Genomic DNA, 26,517 nt, shown 5'->3' on the forward strand with positions numbered 1-26,517 from the left:
GAAAAATAACTACAACAAAAATATTTATTACAACAGACCAGCTTGAGGTGAGTTTATTCTTGTCTATATAGTCACAAAACAACACTCCTGAATGTCCATGAAATTATCCATTAATCCTGCCTCTTTAGCAAAGAGGCTTTAGTAAGGGGATAGCTAACTCCATAGGCTCTTTTGCCATCAACAGTTCCCTGCAAAGTAAGATTCTTTTTGTCCCTTCTTTGATTCAACTCTAGTAAGTTCCTTTCTATTTGAAAGCTTCCAGGAAGAGTCCTTAAAATGTTTTAGAAGACTGTCTCCACAAAGCAAGAACAAATGTACAGCTTCACTCTGTTCAAATCTTACCTCTGAGAGCATAGTCATGCTTGTAAATCCAAGAATGATGAGATCATGTCTATCCAGTGCCCTGACCTTCCTGGGGTACACAGTGCCCTACTGCCTGCAGAGGGTAGAATGGCAAACTTTTCTCCCTTCCATGCCTCTCTAAGAAATCTCTCACTCCCAGCAGCATTAAAACTTTGCTCCTGTAAGCCTTGCCTGTGCTAAAGTGCTGTTAAAGGGTGGTTTTCTAGAGGGGGCGGAAAGAAGGCCAAGATCCGTAGCCCCTCTCTGAACAGAAGGGAAATAGAAGTGCTTCTAACTGGCAAAAGACAATTTCTGTTGCTGCCAGGATTCTTCTATTAGTCTACACCAAAGGTAATTCTATAAACTGTCCCCAAGGAGCTGTACAAACAAAAAAACCACGGTCCTTGGAAGAACAGACCGTGACCGTTCCTTACACAGAGGTAAGGCTTAACATGGGTCTAGTAATGTGATGGCTTGAAAGTAGCCAACTATGGTGTGACTGAAGATAGGTTGAGTGGAGAAACTCTGCGTGTGGGAGTGTTGTTAGCAGACAGTGAGGCAGGGAGGAAAAAGGGAGTGGGCATCTCAGTAGAGGGAGTCTCGCCTTGGTTTCGCAGTTGTAAAATTTGCCGGAGCAAGGCCTTCCCTTCTTCCCGGGTCTGAAACAAAGTCAGGCAACTGTTTCAAAATATGTCCAAGGCTATTCTCAAAAACAAGTTCTAAAACGCTGATATGAAAGTTTCACAGGTCAAGGTAGCCTTTCCACTTAGCTTCCTCACCTGACATCTTCTACCCTCCGATCACAGTAAAGATCGTAAGTTTGAGCCTAAAATCCAAACCCTTGAATAAAGAACTGCTACTCACATCGTTGAATGCACAACACTTTTGGGCACAAGTTGAAGCTTCATCCCACAGCTTGCACTTAAAATAGTACTGGGCCAAATAGCGGAAAGCAGTGCTCTCCTCCAGGTGCTCCACTATTTCCTAGACAGGGAAAGCAGGAGTGACTGAAGTGGTCAGGACGAGATCAGCAACCCAATTCTCATGTTCATGACACATACCCCACAGGAATAGATATCTTGGATATATTTGATGTAACACTGGGCAGCTTGTTCTGACTCAGTCAACTGTTCATGAAGCCTACAAAATAAATTGGTCTGTAAGTACAAATCGGATCTCAAAGCAAGCTAGTGATAAAAAAAAAAAAAAAGCACGTGATGCACCATACCAGAGAAGCCAACAGAAATAACAACAACATTTCACTCCTTTCACTCACTTTGCCAGTTTCACCAGAGCCATTTTCTCCACATCTCCCACGGCATAAGCTCTCCAATAACACTGTCAAAAAAATAAACTGGTCACTTTGACCATGGTTCCATATGCCATGACCTACCACATAAAGGCTCAAGTGCTACAAGCCACCCAGAAGTGTGGACTTAGAGAATGCATAGCATTTTTACTAGACCGATATTCTCACTGATGATGTCAGCCCCACTTTGCTTTTTAGCCTATGAGCCTATAAATACTTAAGACTTTCGTATGCAGATAGATCAGAATGAAGGACAATTAGAGCACAGAGAGTCCAACCCTTTATCCAAACTGCTGATTTCCACTCAAATTCTCCAGGACCCAATTGCAGGTACCTTTTTCGCTTCCACTAGTTGATTGAGTTTCTCATAACATTCTCCTAAAGCAACCAGCATACGAGAATCATTGGGCCTAAGAAAAAAGAGGAACGGGCAGTCGGAGCAAAGACTTTAAAAAAAAACTAAAGTCCTCCCTTCAGGAAACACCATCATTGACCACTATTTCAAATCTATACAGTAATTAATCTTTAATCCAATACTTCATATAATTATATTGCTTTGTGTTCACAATTACACTATTATCCCATTAGAATACACTACAAAAAAAATGACCAAAAAACATACAGCATGTTTAAACCCAGGTCTCTAAGAGTCAAAACCATTCACTCACTGTGATTCTTCAGTAGCTATCAAAGGTAAAAGATAAAGAAAAGTATGAGCTCTTCTCATAACAAACACATCATTCACTGGTCAGACTTACCGAAGCTGATGGGCCCGTCTATAATAATAAAGGCAATAAAATGGCATCTTGAGGATTTCATAGGTCTGTCCAAGCCCATACCAGGCTCTGTAGTCCCGTTTATTGACCTCGATGGCATGTCTAAGAAATGGAAGAGAGACTGGTAAGAGGGCAGAATCGAGGTTAGCGACTTGTAGGCTCAAGAGAGGCTCCTAACATCAGAGTAATCCCCTCCACCTCACCCCTCAACTAGAAACTCACCTGTAAGCCTGAATAGCAGCAGATGTGTTCTTCATTTCCATGTACTCATGTCCCATCAGTGTCCAGGCCCCAAGATACCGAGGATTCAGTTTCAGAGCTCTCTGGAAATATAAGGCTGCTTTCTCATGCTGAGAACGCAAACTATAATAATTGCCTGATTGAAAAATAAAAAAGATTTATGAATAACCAGACAGGTAAAAATATAAGTCGATTAAAATAGCATTCCACAGAGCAGGCATGAACCATAACCCATTCCCCCAAAGAGTTTGCAGAAAAACCAAATTGTACATAAAGGGAACATCATCATTCCCTTGGGAAATATAGTGCATCTATCACACGTTCTGGTTTAAAAAAAAAAAAAAAGGCGTTTCCTGGGGCGCCTGGGTGGCTTAGTCACTAAGCGTCTGCCTTCGGCTCAGGGCGTGATCCCAGCGTTCTGGGATCGAGCCCCGCATCAGGCTCCTCCGCTGGGAGCCTGCTTCTCCCTCTCCCACTCCCCCTGCTTGTGTTTCCTCTCTTGCTGGCTGTCTCTATCTCTGTCAAATAAATAAATAAAATCTTTAAAAAAAAAAAAAGGCGTCTCCTAACACTTCAAGTTTTTCTTCAGTTAATTTCATCTGGATAGAGCATTTATCCATATTTTCTTTTTCTTCTCCTTTTTTTAAATTTAAATTCAATTGGCCAACATATAATACATCATTAGTTTTTGATGTAATGTTCAATGATTCTTTAGTTGCATGTAACACCAGTGCTCATCACATCACATGCCCTCCTTAATTATCCACATTTTCTTAACAAAGGGTAAGAAGGGATGCCTGGGTGGCTCAGTAGGTTAAGCGTCTGCCTTCAGCTCAGGTCATGATCCAGAATCCTGGGATCAAGTCCCGTATCGGACTTCTTGCTCAGTGGGGAGCCCACTTCTCCCTCTGCCTGCTGCTCCCCCTGCTTGTGCTCTCTCTCTCTGACAAATAAATAAAATATTAAAACAACAACAACCAAAAAAAAGGTAGGAAATTTCTACAGTATGCTTTAGATTGGCAGTGTTCCAACTATATTCCTAGGTTTCTAAAGAGGTACCTCAAGGGATAAAAAGGTAGAGCTCTGAGCTCCTCTCTCCCACAAGAATCAAAACAGGTCTATTAGCATTGTTCTTGAAAAGAACAAGTGAAAGCTTTGGGGATTCAGTTGAAGATTTTATTTGCAAAAAGGGTACAGAAGCCGTTTGTCTTATGTCAATTGGTAAATGGATAAACAAAATGTATATATCCAAACAATGGAATACTAGTCAACATTAAAAAGGAAAGAACTACGATACATGATACAACATGGGTAACTTCAGAAACAGCTAAGTGAAAGAAGCCAGACAATAAGACTAAATATTCCAAGATTCCACTTACATGAAAATTTCAAGAAAAGGCAAAATATAGAATTAGAAGGCAAATCTGTAGCTGCTGGGGGACGCAAGGGGGACTGACCACAAACACACTCAAGAGAACTTCCAAGGGTGCCAGAATATTCTAAACTGGATTTATGGCTATGGTTACACAACTGTATAAATTTACAAAAACTCATTGAACTGTAAACTTAGGGTTGGTAAATTTTATAGTATGTAAATTATACCACAATAAAGCTGTTTTTTTCAATAAAGCTATTTTTAGAAAAAGAATGAGTTGTTTTTTTACAAAAAAGAACAACTGAAAGGGGATTAAAAGGTACAAAATTCCAGTTATAAAATAAATAAGTCAAAGAATGCAAAGTACAGCATAGGGAATACAGTCAATAATACTGTAATAACTGTATGGTGACTACGCTTATCCTGGTGAGTGTTCAGTAATATACAGAACTGTCAAATCTCTGTGTTGTACACCTGAAACTAATACATTATACTTAAATAATTTAAAAATCCCACAAATCCTGTTTCTAATGTAGCTATGAAGCAGAATATGTCTCATGGTAAAAATGAAAAAATAACCTAAACTGTTATTAGCTGGGGAATAGGGAAAAGGAAGGAATGAAAGCTATATGTATCAACATGGTATATTTCTAGGTCAAAATATTGATTCCCCACCCAGAAAAAGGGATATAGGCCTATATAAGCCCTAGGTACTAAAGGAGTGAGGATGATGAAGATATTAAAGAAGTCAGAACAAGCCAAGTTTTGAGCAAAGATCAGTAAATGAGATTTTTTTAAATCTCATTTGGAAGAGCTAAAATATAATGAATGGATACAACATCCTGGGCAATCTACATTGTTGTAAGTGCTTTCTAGGCATTAATTTATCTAATCCTCATGACAACTACCTGAGAGAAAAATTTACTGTTATCCCTTTATTAATGAGAAAACTATAGCATAGACAGGTTAGGTCCAAGGTCACACAGCTAGTTAGTAATAAGTAGAACCAAGATTTAAACTTGAGTAGTCTGGTTCCAGAGTCCAAACTTAACTATGCCACACTATAGTATATGCTGTTTTATATATACATAAAGTGCTGTCTCTCAGAGATTGGGACTCCAGAAAAGACACAGAAGGAAACAATCAATTCATATCACGACATAAGAGCAGAAGCAAGGACTAAACAAACAGGAGATCCCTGCCACCACTGAATTCATATGAGGGTTCATTCTCTCTCAGGTCCTTAGTTTCTTTTCTTCTCTCCATCCTTCTTTCTCTTTTTTAATTCCTCTGAATTGGCTACAATGTAAAAGCTGAAGTGTATTTTTTGTCATAAACTAATATTCCTTATTTTTTTATTTTTAAGGTAGGTGGGCTGAATTCAACAAACATTTATTGGCTATGTCATGCACTGTGCTAGGCATTTACAGATATGCGGAGAAAAAAAAACAGTTCATTAAGGAGTTCACCTCAAGGGGCACTTGGGTGGCTCAGGTGGTTAAGCATCTGCCCTCACCTCAGGTCATATCCCTGGAGCCTGGGATCCAGCCCCCCTGTCAGGATCCCTGCTCAGCGGGGAGTCTGCTTCTCCCTTCCTCCCCCTAAACCCCCTGCTTGTGCTTTCTCTTGCTCTCTCTCTCTCAAATAAATAAAATCTAAAAAAAAAAAGCGTTCACCTCAAGATTATTAAAAAAACAAGAAACTCCTAAATCATTACTCTTCATATATGCCTCCTTTGATTTTAATTGGCTCTAAGAGGTGAAAAAAAAGATTGTTCCTTATCTCCCCAACCTCTGTTCCCTTTTTTCACAGACAGGGCACTGTTACCCAGTTGCCAATTCCTGTTTGTTCTATTTCCTAAATATCTTCTAAATCCAACAGCCTCTCTCCATCCCTTGTGCCAATACCTCAGTGTAGGCTCTCAGCATCATCCCTAGACTGGATTATTGCAAAAGTCTCCTAGCTGGTCTCCCTGCTTCTAGTCTTGCCCTTTTTCTAATCTTCCCAGCATGTTGTCTCCAGTCATCATTTGAAAATGAAAATCTGAGAACTTTCATCACTCTCTGATTCAAAATCCTTCAGAAGACTCCTATCACCTTCAAAATAAAATCCGAATGTTCAGCAAGGCATAGAAGACTCTTCAATATTTGGCCCCTTTGTGAACATTCCCACCACCCACACCATGCTTCCAGACACGGAGCTACTTCAGGCACAATGCCTGTTTCATACTTCAGTCCCTCTGCAGTGCAATGCCCTTCCCAAGTCAATCCTTCTCCTCCCTTACTGAACTCTTACACTTCTGCCCAGCCTTCAAGCACCACCTTCTCAAGAAGACTTACTTAATCACAGGCCAGAGCAGGTATCTTTCATATGTACTCTCTTAGTATCTTCAGTTTACCTCAATCCTAACACTTGACCCATTGCATTATAGTTATTTTATTAGACTTCCTCAATAGGCAATGAGGGTAGGTACTACAAAACCAAATTTGGCACAGTGCATGGCACTCAGAAGATGCTCAAAAGATGTTGTCTGAATAAAAGAGAGTTCTGCCCTCATCTTAATAGACTTTATCTTTTCTTCATAATGCTGACACTGAAAAGATCATTTATTCCTACTTTCACCTATGTCCAATAGGTCCTATTATATATATATATATATATATATATATTTTAATGCTTTTTTCCCATAATGAACACAACTTCCTCAAGGGCTAAAAATAGTGAATTGATGGACTGAAATTCTATCAGTTTATTAAGAACTTCCTGACCTAGAAAGATATGAATGTATGATCTCAACGTAGTGTCATCAAACACCCAGCAACAGACATCTCCCTTTCGTTTCCAGGGAAGCTAGACTTTCAATTACAAACAACCAAGCTTACTTTTATCCAAAAGTGGCCACTGATGTGTTGATGCCAACTGATCAGGTCACACTAGTGTGGTGGAGTACATAGGGCCATGGTTCTCAACCACGGATGATTCTAACCCCAAGAGTTGGCAGTATCTGTGTGCATCTTTGGTTGTCACAACTGGGGGGAGAGGGGGTGCTGGCATCTAGTGGGTAGAAGAGGGGGATACTGCTAACACCCTACAATGCACAGGACAGCACCCACTACAAAAAAAATTATCAGCCCAAAATGTCGATAGTGCAAAGATTGAAATACCCGTATACAGAGAAACAGGGACTCTCATCTCTTTTCAGAGGTTTAGAAATTCTTATCAACTTTCAGTAATATTAAGGTTAAACTATACACACCTTTGAACCACCCTTCACTGTTAAGAAGATTTTATACAGAAATAGTTGCATAAACATGCAAAAATAAATGTACACAAACAAAGATGGTTCCTGATCAGATGATGCACCCGGGGATGCCCTTATCTCTTGACAAGTCTTCTCCCACTTGCCAGTGATTCCTTGTAATTAGAATATTGTCAAGGCTAGACCTCAAACAAACAGGGCTTCTTGATGGTTTCATCCCTCATAGTCATATTTATCCTAGAAGCCACCTCTACTGAGATACAATTGCAAACAAAGGCTTTAGCCAAGTGTGTAACAGCCTTCCTGGTAAAAGGAGCCTTAAAGCTCACTATGGGACAGTCCCTGACTGTAATGACTTCACATCAGGTCCAGAGTGTCTTAGAGACCAAAAGCCACCAATGGATGATGGGAAAATGACTTATTAAACACCAGGCAATGCTTACAGATATGCCTGAAGTAATACCTAAAACCTGTCAAACTTTAAACCCGGCTAACCTTATGCCTGGACCTAACCATCATAGCTTCTATAGAGCATAACTGTTCAGAGATCATTGATCTTGCTTATTCTAGTCAACCAGATTTAAAAGATTCCCCTAATAAAAATGCAGACGACAATTGGTTTACCAATGGCAGTCGTGTCATGAAAAAGGGGTAAGAAAAGGTGGGTATGCTATAGTCAGTCTAACTCAGACTGTTGAGGCCAAAGCCCTGTCAGCAAACACGTCTGCCCCCAAAACAGAATTAATAGCACCCACTTGTGCTTTGCATTTGACAAAAGCCTTAAAAATATTTATACTGACTCCAAATATGCCTTCCTAGTCCTATATGCCCATGGAGCAATTTAAAGAAAAGGAGATTATTATCAAGCCGTAACTCCCCAATCCAATATGGGCCTGAAATTATTTCACATTCAAAGAATGGCCCTCCAAAACCAAGTAGCCCTTGAAATCCTGACTGCAGTTCAAGGAGGCCCAGTATTAGATGGTTGCCTCCTGGCTGGGACCCAATGGCTATGCAACTCTAACTTGTGGCCATGGCTTCCCCCAGGCTGGATAGGCCACTGTACTCTGGGTTCTGCCTGGATGCACAGATGCATTATTAAAATCATTACCAACCGAGGTAAACTTCCCGATTTAAAACAGTGGTGGACATGTTCTGTATCTCCTTGTATGACCACCTGGCATCCATCTTTGTTCCCTCTTTAAGACTGGAGGTTGCTGTTTGACACACAGAAGCTCTTAATAAGTACATGGTCAAATCCCTAAATGACACTCAAAATAACATTTCTCTATTAAATACTAAAGTAATACAAATGTGTAAAGCAGCTTTACAAAACAGAATGGCAGTAGGTGTTTTAATTTTTTCAAAGGTAGAACTCGCGTTATCATAAAAACAGAATGCTGAGTATACATTCCAGATTACCACAAAAATATTTCTGGGTTTTTAACTGACATGGACACTCAAATTGGTGCTTTAAATGATCTCTCTTTCCTTTAGTGATTGCTTTAAACTCCTGGACTGGAGGAAAATTATGGTCAACTATTAAGCATCTCCTTATTGGACTTCTCATTCTTTTTTTTTTAAAGATTTTATTTTTTTTTTATTTATTCGACAGAGATAGAGACAGCCAGCGAGAGAGGGAACACAAGCAGGGGGAGTGGGAGAGGAAGAAGCAGGCTCACAGCAGAGGAGCCTGATGTGGGGCTCGATCCCACAATGCCGGGATCACGCCCTGAGCCGAAGGCAGACGCTTAACCGCTGTGCCACCCAGGCGCCCCTGGACTTCTCATTCTTATAGCCATACTAATCTTAATGCATTGTCTTCTTCAGTATCTCTCTGCTTGGTCCTGAGACTCCATCCCTACATGACTTCGACAGATGATCCCTTCTACTCAAAGAGATTCATGTATGTTGACCACATACATTGAATTCAGCTGCCTCCCCTTTCATAACTCCCCTCTGTGTTCCCCAACGGACCAATGTTGACCCTAGGTAGGTACATTTCTATGCCCCTAATCAGCAGGAAGAAGTTAAAGAAGATGATACCTACCACCTTCAACAACCTTAAAGATTTAAGGGTCAAAATTGTTTGGGGGGGGGGAAATGATGAGGGAGCAGAAGGCAAGCTGAAGACAAAGCATAAGCTGACACCCTGCAACCTCCCCCAACGCCCCCACTCCTGGGTGGGACAGGTGTGACTTTCTTTCAAGAATCTCCCAGCTATCTTAATGCCAATACCTTGCCAGAGGGGAAAACAACCTTAACTTGACAATGGCAAGGCCTCCAGTGTCTTGCAGGTATCTTGTAGGTAGTCCTCTTTAGCATATGAAAGGTCTTTTGAAGTATATAATCACCACTCCTCAAGACCCCAGTGCAGCAACTCTTTCTGCCTACAGGTCCTGTCCCTGTGCATTAATAAAACCACCATTTTGTGTGTGTGTGTGCACGCGCACGCACACACACACACACAGATGGTTCCTGAAACTATTTTTATATTAACAAACAGTGGCCACAACTTGCATAACAGAAAATGATTACATAAAAATGATGGCACATCTGTGTAATAAAATACTAAATAGCCATCAAAAATAACACAAATCTGGATGTACTAAATAAAAAGACAGAAAACATATATTGTTAAGTTAAAAAAAAAAGAGCAAGTTACAAATCAGTGTGTATACTGATACAGTTTTTGCAAGCAAGTTATACACACACATGCACCCACACACACATTTTTAGCATTCACACAGAAAAATATTCTGGAGTCATGTTCACTGAACAATCTTGGGGGTGGGATTATACCCACCTTTTACATTCTATAATATATAATTTTATAATCCTTGATGCTTTTATACTGTTATTTTTAATTAATATTACTTACAATAAAAATAAATCTTAAAAGAAAAAAAAGTAGTGACTCTTACCAATTACACAACATGTTTCTACACGATATTTATCTATCTCACAGAGGTTGTGAGCCAGATAACTCAACTCAGATTTCATGCTCTGGAAGAAAAGAGAAAGACAATCTAAGCATCAGTGAGGAACCCCCTGAACTATTTTTCTCATAGCTAATGCCACTCAGTGACAATCCAACCCAGGAGATTAAAGCACAGAAGAGCTTGATCAAGTCTAAGCAAAGCAGCTCACCCTGACATAAAGAAGGTTGGAGAATGTGTCCATATTTTCAATCCTGTAAGGGTCTTGTTTCCTTAGTTCATTAAAAATAGAGAGAGCTTTGTCAATATCTGTAGAAAGAAGATAAGAAAGATTAGAAAACAACACAGTGCCACCTTCAGGATTTGATGGTATTTCATTGTCCTTATTCACTCACCTCTGATATTGTGATAGGCAACTGCAATTTGGGAAACAATATATGAGCTCTTAGAGAAGCCCACATCAATGAGATTCTGATACTTTTGCAGGGCCTCCTCTATCAACTGCAACTCTGTGTATATATGAGCCAGAAAAAACTCTTTCATCCAGGTGTCTGGCAAAGACAGGAACTTCAGCTGGCAGCAGGAGAGAGAGGGACACACTTAATATACTTTGACCTCTCTCCCAAATGAACATCAAGGAACTATCTTTATTGTCTAAAGAAATTTATCACCAAAACTTTATGAGAGCACCTAACAATGAATAAGGGCAATTCAATCAAGTGAAGAGGACTCACAAGCACAACAGGGAGGAATGACCTAGTTGAGGAAGACTTCAAAGAAAAGATAGGATTTGGGGTGAATCTTAGAGGATGGATGGAACTTGAAAAGAAAAAGAGAGGAAGAGAAAAAGACATAAAGATAGGCAAAACAATCCTGATGAGTGTGTGTGAATAGGATGAAGAAACTAGCTTGGTTTAAGGGGAGGCTATGTGCTCAAAAATAGTGAAAAAAATAAGACTGAACTGGTAGGGCAGGTCCTATGGTGCAAAAGGAAGTGGGATGCAATAGGAAACCACTACAATTTTTGGAAAGAGAATGACACAATGACATGGGTGTTTTAAGACTAAGTGTGAAAACGGTATATACAATAGTTTGGGAATGGGAGTGTATAAATGGAAAAGCTAGATAGGAAAGTAGCTATTAATTTTAAGTAATAAATCTAAGTTGAAAACCAAGATGGCAAAGAAAACTAAGAGAAAGAGATGCATACAAGAAGGAAACCATGGCGAGGTCTGGCAACTGACTAGATGAAAGGAGATTAAGAGAAAGAACAAATATGACTGTGCGGCATCAAGACTGAGTGTCTTGAGAAATAGTGATGCTATCAAGGGAGTCTCTCAAGCTGGAAGGAAGAAAGAATTTGGCAGGCAAGATCAGAAACTTGGTTTTGCATATTTTGAGTTCAAAGATAAAACAAACTTTCAATGAAACTCTAGTAGGCAGTTAGAAATATTGAATATGAGTAAACCAAGATAAGATTTCAGACACGGATTTAGCAGCACATGTCATTATTGGGGGAAATCAACCAGTCTTTGGCTCTTTAAAGTCAGCAAAATGAAGTATATTATCAATTCCATTAACTACTGAAGAATGGCAAAATAAACTCTATAGAAAATGTCCTCTAACAATGACTAATAAAATGACTGCAGTTTATAAAGCAGTTTCATATACATTATTTCATTAATTAACAAATCTGTAAATCTTTATAGAGTCCTAGGACAGCCCAGAAGAGACCTTAAAAATGTTTTTAATACAATCCTTGGTATCAGAGAAACCTTTCCTGTGGCATCTTTGGAATGAGGAAACAAAGTATACTAACATTTAGTCTATACAACAAGTTACAGTAAAACTTGAATGTGAAAACATGAAATAAAGAGAAGATACTCTAATATATCTACACACAAATCCAACAGCAACTACCAGCCAAGAGCCAGACATCAGACTTTCAAAGGAAGACTGAAATTCCAACAGTGAAAGAGATTAGAGAAGGAGCAAGGACTTAGCTACAAGTAAAGGTTTAGCAAACCTCTCTCTTCCCATCCCATTACAGAATTACACAAGACTTGGAGAAGAGAGTCTTTCACATAAATTTCTCAATTTACCATCTCTTTGTCTGTAATCAAGTTACAGAGTTCTAGCCAGGCTCCCCAATGCAAAGGCAAAACATGAGTAGCCTCCACAAACACATCAATAGCCTCTTTCACTAGGTCCAGTTTTCGAAGCACCACACCGTATCTAGGAAGGCAAGAAACAATTACAGGAGAGGTTAATGTTTCATAACACCTCCCTTCTACTCAGGAGAAAATGATATAGAAAAATCCAAATTACTCTAACACTTACAGATAAAGGCCAAATCCATCAAGTTCCCGAGCCTGGTGTTTTTTGCTGAGCTCCACTCTCAATTCTCTAAGTGCCTCATTTTTTACTTGTCCTTTCTCCAGGGGACCTGGGAAACAAAATCTCAGATATAAGGAAAGACCGCCAACGTTCATTTCATAGACCTAGACATTCCCTTTGACATCAACCAAAGTTACAACTAGAACTTACAGCAAATGCTGAGAAGTGGCCAACAACATCTTACACAATCCATTTACTTTGTTCCTGAAATTACAACTGATAACTGGTCTGCAGCCATATTTTGTTAGGCCTACAGAGGTTGTTTTTTGGGTTTTGGGGGTTTTTTTAATTAATTTATTTATTTTAGACAGAGAGAGAGCATGCGCGCACATAAGTGGGGGGACGTGAGGGAGGGAGAGAGAGAGAATCTCAAGCAGACTCCTAGCTGAGCGTGGAGCTTGTAGTGGGGGGGCTCAACCTCAGTACCCTGAGATCATGAACTGAGCCGAAATCAACCAACTGAGCCACCCAGGCACCCCAGGACCGCAGAGGTTTTTAAAAATTTGAAATAGTTACCAATGTTTAAAAATCACAAGCCTCAAATAAAAACCTGTATTTCCAGCTTCAATTTCCAAAGAATGGGGTAGGGCCAAGGGAAGAAAGCCTTGACAACACTAGGCCCACATTTCCCCAAGGCAGCCCTCAGCCAGAGGTATGTAACAAGCAGGAAGTTGTGTTCCCCCATTTGTAACAGACCTCCTAGGTCCACTTCACACATTTGTATTACCTGCCTGGCTCATGTAGGCATTTGAGTGTGCAACCCCTGCTTTAGCCCAAAAGATAAGAGAAAGAAATTCATACCTAGGCTATCAACTGTTTCATCATCCTTCTTCTTTTCTCCAGACTGTAAGAGAAAAATCAATGAAAAGGTCTTTTCCCAGTTTATTTTGAAACTCATTCTAAAAACTAGCAACCTGATTCCAGCTAAAGGGCCCAAGTCCAAACAAAATGGCAAATACTACTAGTCACTACTCTTTTTCATTTTGTAAAGATTTATTTATTTATTTATTTATTTATTTATTTATTTTAGAGTGAGACAGAGACAGAGAAACAGAAAGAGAGCAGAGCAGAGAAGAGGAGCAGAGGGAGAGTCCTAAGCAGACTCTGCACTGCGTGTGGAGTCCAACATAGAGCTGGATCCAACAACCATGAGATCAAACCAGAGCGGACACCAAGAGTCAGAGGCTCAACCAGCTGCGCCACCCCGGCACCCCATGGTCACTACTCTTAAACAACTCAAGGGCTCCCAATGGTCAAATCTGGAATAACTTGAGCACCAAGATAATTAAGTACAGTACTAAATTATAAACAAAAATATAGGAATCTTTGAGTTCACACTGATATTAAACAAATAAATGGAGATGGGGAGGGAAAGCTCATGTACAGTAGAATGCCAAGTGGCAAGCAGTAAACGTGGAGAGAACAAAGGTGTGGAAAATCATCATTTGGCAAAATCATAGTAAGGAATACTTCAGGCAAGAATTAACAATGATTATTTAGGTTATTGACATTTTATGGCTATCACAAAAAATACTTTAATAAATATCCCTATTCATATATCCTTGTACATATATTGAAGTATTTCTACTGGACAAGTTTCTTAAAATAGAATCATCTGGTCATAGTATTTCAAATGGACATAATCTGCCAAAATTGACTTTCAAAATGTCTTTATGAAATTTTACTACTAAAATAGGGAGTCTACTACCTCACACCTTTGTCAATAATGAACATTATCAGGGCACATGGCTGGCTCAGTCAGAAGAGCATTCGACTTGTGATCCTGGGGTCGTGAGTTATAAATAAATCTTTAAAAAATACACTAATAAAGATTTCATTTTTTAAAGTAATCTCTATACCCAATGTGGGGCTCAAACTCATAACCCCAAGAGATCAAAAGTCACATGCTCCACCAACTGAGCCAGCCAGGCACCCTTATCAATAGTTTTAATATTTTAGGGCACCTAGTAGCTCAGTCGGTTAAGCGTCTGCCTTCGGCTCAGGTCATGATCCCAGGGTTCTGGAATCAAGCCCTACATGGGGCTCCATACTCAGTGGGCAGTTTGCTTCTCCCTCTCCCTCTGCCCCTCCCCTTGCGTGTGCTCTCTCTCTGTCAAATGAATAAATAAAATGTTAAAAATACATAGTTTAAATATTTTCTTTTATACCATCACTTTTCAACTTTATGACACCTTCTTTATTACTGTTAAGTATTTATAAAGTACATTTAACAAGTAAACTGCTAAACTATTTAAAATATTACAATTTTCCCCCTTGGTATTAAATATGGATGCTTCGCTGAAGGCAGAATGACATCTTAAAATGGCCCTCACCAGATATCTGGAATACATGTATAGGAAATAGGCTTTCTTGCTATTGCAGCCATGCAGGAAATGTGCTGCCCGATCATACTCTTTAACATCAAAGTAGGCTTTGGCCAGGGTGTAAGCATCCATATCCTGGGCATCCTCCTAGAAGAGAGACAAGTTTATGTAAGTGTTAGAGAAGAAGACAACAAAAATTCAAATTTAAGAAGCATATTCATTAAAAAAAAGAAGCATATTCATTTATTTTAAGATGTAAGAAAAATATTTTTTTCCTCCCAAAAACCTAGCATACATATGTGTGCACATATATTTATTTACATATACATATATATGTAAATTACTTTTGTATATTATTTTATTATAACCTAAGGTTATGTAACTTTTTAAAAAAAGATTTTTTTGACAGACAGAGAAAGGAGGAGAGAGAGAGAGAGAGAGAGAGAGAGAACACAAGCAGGGGGAGGGGCAGAGGGAGAGAAAGAAGCAGGGTCCCGCCCTGAGCAGAGAGCCCGATGTGGGGCTCCATCCCAGGACCCTGAGATCATGACCCAAGTCGAAGGTAGACGTTTAACCGCCCCCTAAGGTTATGGAACTTTTTTTCAAAATAAAAAGTTGGGGGAAAAAATTAAAAATTTAAAAAGTAAACCAAGACATTCAGAAATGCGTATTGTTTCTTTAAATGCAGTGTAAAGTTGCATAGGTTTAGTGTTAGGGACCTGGATTCAAATTGCCATTCCTTGATTTCCTGGTTTCATGATATTAATAGGGAAGTTACTTAGTTTCTCTGAAAATTCCTTTCTTCATCAGTAAAATGGAGCAAGTAGCATAGATTTGATGAAGAAAAAGTGGAAAAGTCATGGAAATGTCTAGCATTAATATGACATTTGCTGCTGCTTCTAGGCTTTCAAATATGTACAAAAATGCAATCTACTGTGCAATTACTTGTATTTTTTATACTTCAAAAGGTTTTGACATGTTAGTATTGCAAAAAGAATAGAACACAGACATAATTCTGTATGTAAATAAAATAGATGATGCATATATGTTTAAAAAAGCATACAATCCCCCCAAATTCTAGGAGTAAGTTGATTAAAACTTTAATAACTTCATTCTCTTCATCCTTCTTGCTGCAAATACTACCAGAACAAAACTGGAACCAACACATATTCAGTGTTTTCTTCATTGGAACTAGTCCTAAATGTGTCCATTTGGCTTAGGAGTCTAGTGGCCTTTTTCACATCCACTCACCATTTTCTTTTTTCCTTCCCCACCCTCTCTCATCTCCATTATACCTTTTGGAGTAGGAAATATCCACTGTATTTAAGTGTGTGCGTGCATGTGGGGGGTGTCAAAAAATGGCATCTTCAGGAAAACAAGTGGATTATGATGAAATCATTCAGACTACTACACAGACTATGTAAAAATACCTGTTATATAGATCATACATAAAATATATTCATAGCTCGTTTAATTTTCTGAATAGCTCCTTAAAGTAGATACTATTATTATCTGCATTTCACAGATGAAAAACGTATGGCTCAGGATATTATGTAAGTTGCCAAAAGTCACTGGTGTAGCTGAGATTTGAACCCAGAACTATCTGAATCCAAAGCCAGTTTCATACTGTTGTTAAAACCTTTGATTCTTCTCGGGGTTCCTGGGCGGCTCAGTCGGTTAAACGGCCGCCTTCGGCTCAGGTCAAGATCTCAGGGCCCTGGGATCGAGACCCATATCGGGCTTCCTGCTCAGTGGGGTGTCTGCTTCTCCCTCTGCCCTCCCCCTGCTTGTGCTCTCTCTCTGACAAATAAATAAATAAAATCTTAAAAAAAAACCAAAGCCACCTTTGATTCTTCTCATCGTTAAGAACAGCGGGCTGGGGTACAAAACCTTAAAAGGCTGAAAATCTTAAAACAAGGACTGTTTACTAATTCTCTCCAGCTTAAGTAAAGCACCACCAGATCTTTACAAAGATCGACAAACCCACACCGATAAGATCGCTTAGAACATCCAGCTCTTTAAATGCTTGAATTCCCTTGACAATCGTTCCTGATAAGCAGTAAGCTTCCATCCAACGACAGAGCACTCGGTGTAACTCTTCGGGTTGATAAGGAGCGTCGGCAGTGATGATGTCCTTACCTCTGTAATAGGCGGCGGCGGCTGCAGCTCCGCCAGAGGCAAGGCGGGGAGGGAGAAGGCCAACTCCGCGGACCTGGAACACCCAAACTGAATTAGATCCACAGCCCCAAAGGCCAAGGATCCAAGTCCAGTCCCTTCCGACCCCGACATCTCACCATTTGCTACTATGCAGTAGGCCCCGCTCCCGGGTAAGACCTGCGATGAGTAGCAGCTGCTTCTTAATTTCTCGCAAATTTGAGAAATCGCTGCTCGCTGACAGGACCGGCCCCACCGCAGCAGTCACAACCACCGGGACTACAGAGGGACTCGCAGCCATTTTCCTGTCTTGCCACTCCAACCAATCACCAGCGATAATACTAGCGGTCCGTCTGCACCAAAAAAGTCTGCCAGTTACTGGTAGGCTTCTGCTCCAGAATATCCAATCAGAGGTGTTACTTCTCTAACGTCACCAAGAGGCCGGGAAAGAAGAGACAAGCCCATCTCCGATTGGTCAAGACCTACTGGGGCGGGAAAGTTAGAACTAGAGAGGGTGCAGGGAGGAGAAGAAAAAAAAAAAAAGGCATTGTCTCTGGGCGGGGCAAAGAGGGACCAGCAACTAGAATAGGTGGATTGGGAAACTGGGGCTGGGAGTAGGGACAAGAAACGTTGCAGAAGGGAAAATACCCTGCACCTTAGTGGTGATGTAGTTGGACGAGAGAGTGTGTTCTGTGGGCAGATTCCGTGCTACTGAATGGCGAAATGATACACGTGTCTAGCAAGGTTGCCCGCTATCCTCTGGATTATTCCTTGAGTAGGAGGCTGTATGGCCACAGGTGGAGAATCCTTCCTCTTTATCCACCCCAGGGGGGTAAGGATAATTAACATTTATTGAGGGTTTACCATATAACAGGTTCTGCGCTTTTTACAAGTATAGTCTGGTTTAACCTTTTAAAACAGCTCTATGATATTCGTATCATCCCAATTTTACAGATAAAATGGAACCTCAAGGAGTTTCTATCACTTTTCAAGGAGAGAGTCTAGACTATATGCCAGATATACCCCTAGCGTTCTTAAACACTACGTGAACATTTTCAACCTTTTTTTTTCTTTAAACCTTTCATAGTAATATATGACTTTACCAGCTCTCTTGAGAATTTCTCAAATCATTTGTCATTCCTTAGGTGTTATATAGAAGTGCTTTTAGGTTAAAGCCTGTTGTTTTAGACTAGTATATTTTATTAAAATACATCTATATGTATTATTAAAGATTGTATTATAAAGTCAACTTTATTGCACTGTAATATACAGTATGTGAGGCAGAAATCTATTTTTTTCTTGTTACACAAATTATGTACACTTTATACTTGTTTTAAATTTATAGTTTAAGAAAAAAAGCATGATTTGTTAGCAAATACAAAAATTACGTTATATCATACCCATGTGTATATCTCTTTCCTTTTCTTTTTTTTTTTTTTAAGATTTTATTTATTTATTCGACAGAGATAGAGACAGCCAGTGAGAGAGGGAACACAAGCAGGGGGAGTGGGAGAGGAAGAAGCAGGCTCCTAGCGGAGAAGCCTGATGTGGGGCTCGATCCCATAACGCCGGGATCACGCCCTGAGCCGAAGGTAGACGCCCAACCGCTGTGCCACCCAGGCGCCCCTTTCCTTTTCTTTTTGTCAGAGAGAGCACGCATGCAGAAGCAGGGAGAGCAGCAGGCCCTGGGAGAAGCAGACGCCCCACTGAGCAAGGAGCCGGCTATGGGACTTGAGCCCAAGACCCTGAAATCATGACCTGAGCCGAAGGCAGACGCTTAACCAACTGAGCCACCCAGGAGTCCCACACGTGTGTATAAATACTGAATATAAACTGTATATATATGACATGTAGGATGAAATGTAATTGTTTATGGCTTTATAGGTAGTCAAATAATTTCATGGCTTGTTTAGAATTCTTACATTTTTCCCTTTAAAATATCACATTTTTTACAATTGTATATGATTTTCTAATTTTCTATATCTTTTTTTATTTATTTTATTTTTTTATTTTTTTTTTTCTGCAGATTACTGGACTTTATTAAGAGGAATCACTGCTAATTACACAGAAGGTACTTGCCTAAGCCAAAATCCATGAGGTTCACATGAATGTACAGTTAACACAGATAAGAAACAAATGGCATGGTCAAAACCACAAAATATCCTGATGCCCGGGTGATTAAGGCTGGGGTGAAGTACGCACATTTATTTCAAGCTGTTAAAGAGTTTGTGGGCCACGCAGTGGTCCCTTGCATGCAGGAAGTCAAAGAGCTCCTCCGTGCAATCCTCCTCTGTCTGTGACCTGGAGGATACACGCTGGTCACAGAGCTCTAGCCGCTCCCGAGCCTTTACACATTTCTCCAGCTGCTCGCATTGCTCTCTCACTGTTGTTAGGGGATCCGTGCAGAAGGCCAGCTGGCAGAGCCACACTGCCGCCAGAAACGGCAGAATGGGGTCTCCCATTCAATTCTGATGCTAAGTGGTAGGGGCAAGTTTCACATTCCTGCCTTCCAAGGTTGCCAGTATGCACTGAAAGCCTCAGTCCTATCACTAATTCCTCCTCCTCCTCTTCCTCCTCCTTGGGATCTCCAGACCCGGTCAGCATCTTTCGCTCGTCCTCCAGCCCCATGTCCCGCTATGGTTCTGAATTCAACACCAGCAGCAACAGCGGCACCTACTCCCTCTATATCTTTTTTTAAAATAATAAAATAGAGAAGATTCCAAAATGCTTTTGGCAAGTACTTATCTACAAACAACACATAGTGGGTGCAACCAGTCTTTTGTCCCAATGAATGAAAACCTAAATTGCATAGAATTGTCATATATTTTTTAAACAACATTTAAAACCATAGTCGTTCTAGTAGTATTATTTTGTATTATGTTTTTTAATGTAACATTATATAATATTTATTCTTATACCATCCGTCCTCCCGCAGTCCCTCCTATTACATGGATTTTGTAGCTTTCTATTTTTTTAAAGATTTTATTTATTTGAGAGAGAGAGTGTGAGAGGACAAGTTGGGGGATGGGGCACAGAGGGAGAGGGAGAAGCAGACCCTGTGTGGCTCTATCTCAGCACCCTGGGATTATGACCTGAGTCGAAGGAAGATGCTTAACCGACTGAGCCACCCAGGCACCCCGTAGCTTTCTATTTTATGACATTTTTTCTGTTGCAAAAATAATGTATGGTCAATGTGGAAAACTTGCATACAGTAACCATAAGGAATAATAAATATACCATTACACACCTATATTAGAATGGCCAAAATCCAGAACACTGACAACACCAAATGCTGGTAATGATGCGGAGCAGTAAGAACTCTCATTCATTGCCACCGGAATGCAAAATGTAAAACCACTTTGGAAGATAATCTGGCAGTATCTTAGAAAATTTAACATATTCTTACTATACAATCCAGTCATCATGCAACCAAGGGAGTGGAAAACATATCCACACAAAAACTTGTTTATAGCAGCTTTATTCATAATTACCAAAACTTGAAAACAATCAACATTCCTTCGGTAGGTGAATGGATGAATAAACTGGTACATACAGAAAACAGAATATTTTTTCAGCACTAAAAAGAAATGAGCTATCAAGCCATGAAAAGACACAGAAGAAACTTCAATGCATTTGACTAAGTGTAGGAAGCCAGTCTGAAAAGGCTACCTATTGCATGATTCCAACTATATGACATTCAGAAAAAGGCAAAACTATGGAGACAGTAAAAAGGTTAGTGGTTTCTAAGGGATGGGGGGAGAGTGGGATGAATAGGCATAACACAGAGGATTTTTAGGACAGAGAAACAGTCTGTATGATACTGTAATGCTGAACACCTGTCATTATATACTTGTCTAAACCCGTGTACAACACCAAGAGTGAATCCTAATATAAACCATACACTTTGGGTGATAATGATGTATCATTGTAGGTTCACCAATTGTGCACCACTCCGGTGGGGAATATTGGTAATAGGGAAGCTGTGCGTGTGTGAGGCAGGGAGTACATAGGAAAGTTCTGTAACTTCCACTCAATTTTGCTGTAAAGCTAAAACCGTTCTGAAAACATGAAATCTATTAAATAAATAAATGAATACATAGAATATTACCATATAACTCCTGCACAAAAGAAATCAATGGCTTCTGCATGTTGTCATCCATCTGTGTACACAGCTTCATAATGTCTTGTTGCCCACGTTTGTCACCTAGTTCACTATTAGCATTTTCCCACATCAATAAATATTCTTCCCAGGATGTCTGACTGGCTTAGTCAGTAGAGCACGCAATTCTTGATCTTGGGGTTGTAATATTAAGCCCCATGTTGGGTGTAGAGATTATTTAAAAATAAAACCTTTGGGGCATCTGTTTGCTCAGTTGTTTGAGCGTCTGCCTTCGGCTTGAGTCATGGTCTCAGAGCCTTGGGAGTCCCTGCTCAGGGGGGGTCTGCTTCTCCCCTCCGCCCCGCTCCTCCTCCTGCTTGTGCACATGCCCTCTCTCTCTCTTTCTCTGTCTCAAATAAATCAATAAAATCTTCAAAATTTTTTTTAGTAAAAATAAAACCTTTAAAAAAAATTCTTTCCTATAATGTCCTTAAAAGTTGCATGGTAGGGGCGCCTGGGTGGCACAGTGGTTAAGCGTCTGCCTTCGGCTCAGGGCATGATCCCGGCGTTATGGGATCGAGCCCCACATCAGGCTCCTTCACTGTGAGCCTGCTTCTTCCTCTCCCACTCCCCCTGCTTGTGTTCCCTCTCTCGCTGGCTGTCTCTATCTCTGTCAAATAAATAAATAAAATCTTTATAAAAAAATTAAGTTGCATGGTAATCCATAAACATACACAACCAGTCCCTGTGTTGGACCTGTATCTTATAATTATAGCCATAATTTTTAAGCTATATAATACTCAACTGCATAGAAATCACATCTTTTAATTTTTAATTTTCTCATTGTCACATATTTATATAATTACTGATTTCTTATTGTTTTAAACTATGATACATTGAACACCGTTGTGCACAAAGAGTTTTCTCTTTAATATTTAGGGTTCTTTCCACAGGATAGATTCCTTGAAATAATGGTGTGGTTTTTTTTTTCATTTTTAAGTGTCACTTTTATTCAATGATTCAGAAAAAGTACTTAGATATGAAGGTAAACATATATTCTTGATTAGAAAGCAAAATTCAAATGACCTTTAAAAAAACAGCTCTATTGAGATAAAATTCATATACCACATAGTTTACCTATTTAATGTGGACAGTTCAGTGATTTTTAGTATATTTACATAGTTGTGCAACTGTCACCACTATCTAATTCCAGAACATTTTCATCACCCCAACAGGAAACCCCATATGCATTAGCGGCCACTTCCCATTATTCCTACCCTCCCCCCACCACCACTGTATTTTCTCTTTGTAATGTTGCTTTTGGAAGACCCAGAGATTGCTTGAGTGCTAGATAAGATTTTTTATTAGATGACTGTAATTCGCAGATATGTTGAAGAGTACCTTAAGGGCAAATTTGCAGAGCTATCATTTGTAAACTCATAATTAGTATTTCAACATCAAGGTGGCTTATGCTTTGCAGTCTTTAATTATTATTCATTGTGGGTACCTTTTTAATGTACATATGACTCAGAATAAAACACTACAATAGTCAAAACCACCTCAGAGGCTTCCAGTATTCTACTAAGGAACTGCTTCATGTTCATCTGGCCGCCAGGAACCACCTCACAACCTTTCATTCAGCCAAGACTCAAAACTGTTCCTTTTTTCTTTTAAAGATTTGTATGTATGTATGTATGTATGTATGTATGTATGTATGTATGTATGTATTTTAGACAGAGAGTGGGGGAGCAAGTGAGAGAGAAAGAGAGTGCGAGCAGGGGGAGGGGCACAGGGAAAGGGACAAGCAGACTCTGCGCTGAGCACAGAGCCCATCTTGGGGTTGATCCCACAAACCTAAGGTCATGACCTGAGCGAAAACCAAGAGTTGGATGCTCAACCAACTGAGCCAACCAAGAGCTCAAAACAAAAAAGATTTTGTTTGTTTGTTTGTTTGTTTTAGACAGAGTGGAGGGGAAGGCAGAAGGAGAGAGACTCTGAAGCATACTCTACATTGAGAACCTGACGTAGGGCTTGATGTTATGATCCTGAGATCATGCCCTGAGCAGAAACCAAGAGTTGGATGCTTACCCACCTGAGCCACCCAGGTGCCCCAAAACTGTTCCCTTTTTCAAAAGGAAAATTTAAATAATTATTTTATTTGTGAAATGTTTAAAAGATGAAAGCTATAATCATTACCTTTAATGATATGGACCCTGAACACCTTTGTGACCCCCTGAACTCCACTCCCTTGCCCTTCCAACACCACCAATCTCAGCCTAATTCAAAGGTATTTCATTTCCAAACTGACATTACGCATCTTTTTACCTTTCTTCTCCCCTCTCCAGAGGTAGAATGGTGGAGATCTATTCTATGTCCTTTAGCTCAATAATTGATAAAATGAGGTACGTAACAATAATTTCTGCTATTCAGTTGGAGTGAGAAATGAAAGAGATAGTGTCATCTCACAACCCTGAGATCGTGACCTGAGCCGAAATCAAGAGTCAAGATGCTTAACCTGCACCCCCAAAATTAATTCATCTTATTTGTATGGTTTACCATTTACAAATCATTTCCAAATGCTATTTTATTGAATCCTGTGAAGTAGACCTCTTTTTTTAGATGATAACAAGACCTATTTTATAGACTTGTTATGACAATTAGAGATATGTACACTTAGTAGTCACTGCCATTTCTATGAGCGGACAAACAGTATAGGTTAGGGGTCCCAGCCATTTGAGGGTAAAGAAACCAGGACTCCATGTTGCTAGTTCAAACCTCTTCCCCCTTATATGGCTGCCATCCAGAAGCAGCCTAGATTTGGGATCCAGAAGAGCTGAAATCCTCCATGATCTAAACATATCTGGGAAAATCTCCCCTTTCCGACTCTTTCTCCCCAATGGGCTTCAGTTTTCCCCCTTGTAAAATGATAGCACTGGACAAGATGACTTCCAAGATTCCTTCTGCAACTGATAATTTTTTTTAAGATTTTATTTATATTTATCAGAAAGAGAGCACAAGCAGGGGGAGTGGCAAGCAGAGGGAGAAGCAGGCTCCTGAGCAGAGAGCCCAATGTGGGGCTCAATCCCAGGACCTATGATCATGACCTGAGCCGAAGACAGACACTTAACTGACTGAGCCACCCAGGCGTCCCTGCCTCTGATAATTTCTAATTGGAAATTGGAACTCAGACTGCCTCCGTGCAAATCAGAGGAAAGAAAACCTCCTTGTTTTTAAACAGTACATGAATGAAAAGGTACCGATGTAATGAGGAATTAAAAAGTCACAATTATGGTTTGGATGCACAGCTCCTCCCCCATGAGCCTATGAGCCTCTTCCAGAAACCAGGCTCCAGCCAAAGTCAAGAGACCTCTGTTTCTCATTATCTCACCTACTTTAGAACAAGGACTCTCCCCTCTGCATAATATTCAACAGATACCTTGAAGGGGAGAAGAGGTGAGAGGAGCCCAGAGTTTGATCCTACACTGCAGTCAGAGATTGTATTGTCATTTTATGAGCCCCATTGTGTCTACCTACTGGTCAGGATGACTTTCCTAAGCGCGCACAAGGACACACCGCCAAGCCAGCCCAGCAGGCAGCCTCCAAGCTCACGGGATGGGTCTCCAAGAGAAGAGCTGCCCTCGCACCCTGATGCCCAGGGGCCTCACCCAGGGGCTCAGACCTAGGAAGGGAGATGACCCTAGAACTTCATTTCCTCCAAGGAGATTAGTATCCTGGGCTTATCAACACATAGCCAGGAAGGTGCTTGTAGCTACCTAGCGGGTACTTGATAAACTCTTGATGAACTGGATCTAGAGTTTAGGAGAAACTGTACAGGTACACAGCTGCTTTTAATACCCCTGCTGGGAAGAAAATTACCCTGTCAGTGACGAAGAAAAGGAGGCGGGAGCGAAAGATTTTAACATGTCTCTTAACTGATTATTGGGTAGTTTACATGTCTTTTCTTCTGATTCTCATAGCAGCCCCGTGTGATGGCTTACTGACCATTAGTATCATTGCCCTCCATTTGATAGCTGGAGAGGTTTAGTGACTACTGCTGGTATATAATGGAACCACTATTTGAACCCACGTCTCTCTGATTCTCAAGTTCATGTGCATTTCCATTATACCACAGAGTTCTTCTGTCAGAGAAGAAATGATTTTAAAATAATAATAAAAATATAAATAGCTTCTGTTTATGGACTTCCAACTATGCCAAAGTCTGTTAAGGTTTTACACAGATTATCTTGTTTGATGCCTACACAAACATTACCTTATTAAATCTCACAACAAGCCAGTAAAGTAGGTATTGTTCTTATTATTTCCATTTTATAGATGATATGCTAAAGTCCACAGAATTAAGTATCTTACTCTAGGTTTCATAGCGCTAAAATGTCAGAGGGCAAAAAGAAAAAAAATTCTTTTTTTAAAAAAATATTTTATTTATTTATTTGTCAGAGAGAGGGAGAGAAGGAGAGAGAGCACAAGCAGGGGGAGCAGCAGGCAGAGGGAGAAGCAGGCTCCGCGCTGAGCAAGGAGCCCGATGCGGGACTCAATCCCAGGACACTGGGATCACGACCTGAGCCAAAGGCAGACATTCAACTGAATGAGCCACCCAGGCGTCCCGAAAAAAAATTCTTTAAAAGGAACAGAATGGAAGAAAAGAAGGTACAAAAGAAGCAAAGGAAAGGAGCAAAATCAAAGGGAAAGGATGAAGGGGGAGAAGGAAAGAAAGCTGATTGACAGTGTAATTGTGTCCATGGGAGGGCTTCTACAGAACCAATAGGTAATGTTTTCTCTTAATCCGAGCCGTGGGTCATGGGTGTTTCTTTTAATATTATTCTTTAAACTGGGGGCGCCTGGGTGGCTCAGATAGGTTAGGCGTCTGCCTTTGGCTGAGGTCATGATCTCCAGGTCCTGGGATGAAGCCCCTCTTCCGGGTCCCTGCTCAGCGGGGAGCCTGCTTCTCCCTCTGCTTCTCCCCCTCCTTGTGTTCTCTCTGTTTCTCTCTGCCTCTCAAATGAATAAATAAAATCTTTAAAAAATACATTATTCTTCAAACTGCACTTATATACTGGATGCTGTGTATAACCACACTTAAGTACTATATGTGATATAAATATATGTTTCACAATTAAGAATAAGAAGGGAAGTGGGGCGCCTGGGTGGCACAGCGGTTAAGCGTCTGCCTTCAGCTCAGGGCGTGATCCTGGTGTTATGGGATCGAGCCCCACATCAAGCTCCTCCGCTATGAGACTGCTTCTTCCTCTCCCACTCCCCCTGCTTGTGTCCCCTCTCTCGCTGGC

The 26,517-nt window shown here is 40.3% G+C and overlaps 2 protein-coding genes across 2 annotated transcripts; both read right to left on the minus strand.

Moving 5' to 3' along the window:
- Nucleotides 1-23: 23 nt before the first annotated feature.
- CDC23 (cell division cycle 23) lies at nucleotides 24-17,464 on the minus strand. Its single transcript, XM_026508070.4, has 16 exons — nucleotides 17,256-17,464; nucleotides 17,101-17,173; nucleotides 14,971-15,108; nucleotides 13,439-13,481; nucleotides 12,581-12,686; nucleotides 12,343-12,475; nucleotides 10,636-10,813; nucleotides 10,452-10,549; nucleotides 10,226-10,307; nucleotides 2,650-2,803; nucleotides 2,410-2,529; nucleotides 1,986-2,061; nucleotides 1,619-1,680; nucleotides 1,404-1,482; nucleotides 1,207-1,326; nucleotides 24-1,001 (listed from the first exon to the last, which is right to left on the minus strand). The coding sequence occupies exons 1-16, from the start codon at nucleotides 17,414-17,416 to the stop codon at nucleotides 831-833; spliced, it is 1,794 nt and encodes a 597-aa protein (XP_026363855.1). The 5' UTR covers nucleotides 17,417-17,464; the 3' UTR covers nucleotides 24-830.
- A 1,672-nt stretch (nucleotides 17,465-19,136) lies between these two features.
- LOC113261786 (cytochrome b-c1 complex subunit 6, mitochondrial) lies at nucleotides 19,137-19,789 on the minus strand. The gene has a single exon (XM_057307153.1). It carries the CDS (start codon nucleotides 19,575-19,577, stop codon nucleotides 19,320-19,322), a length of 258 nt encoding a protein of 85 aa, XP_057163136.1. The 5' UTR covers nucleotides 19,578-19,789; the 3' UTR covers nucleotides 19,137-19,319.
- Nucleotides 19,790-26,517: the final 6,728 nt, after the last annotated feature.

Source organism: Ursus arctos, unplaced genomic scaffold (genome assembly GCF_023065955.2).
Source record: "Ursus arctos isolate Adak ecotype North America unplaced genomic scaffold, UrsArc2.0 scaffold_5, whole genome shotgun sequence".
NCBI classification, from domain to species: Eukaryota; Metazoa; Chordata; class Mammalia; order Carnivora; family Ursidae; genus Ursus; species Ursus arctos.

Excerpts from the sequence above, each read along its gene's own strand:
- CDC23 (XM_026508070.4), bottom strand. The coding sequence starts at position 17,416 with ATGGCTGCGAGTCCCTCTGTAGTCCCGGTGGTTGTGACTGCTGCGGTG. Across the intron at positions 12,476-12,580 it reads GATGGATTTGGCCTTTATCT|ATACGGTGTGGTGCTTCGAA; the intron begins GTAAGTGTTAGA and ends TTGCCTTCCTAG. Across the intron at positions 2,530-2,649 it reads GCTGCTATTCAGGCTTACAG|ACATGCCATCGAGGTCAATA; the intron begins GTGAGTTTCTAG and ends TCCATTTCTTAG.
- LOC113261786 (XM_057307153.1), bottom strand. The coding sequence starts at position 19,577 with ATGGGAGACCCCATTCTGCCGTTTCTGGCGGCAGTGTGGCTCTGCCAG.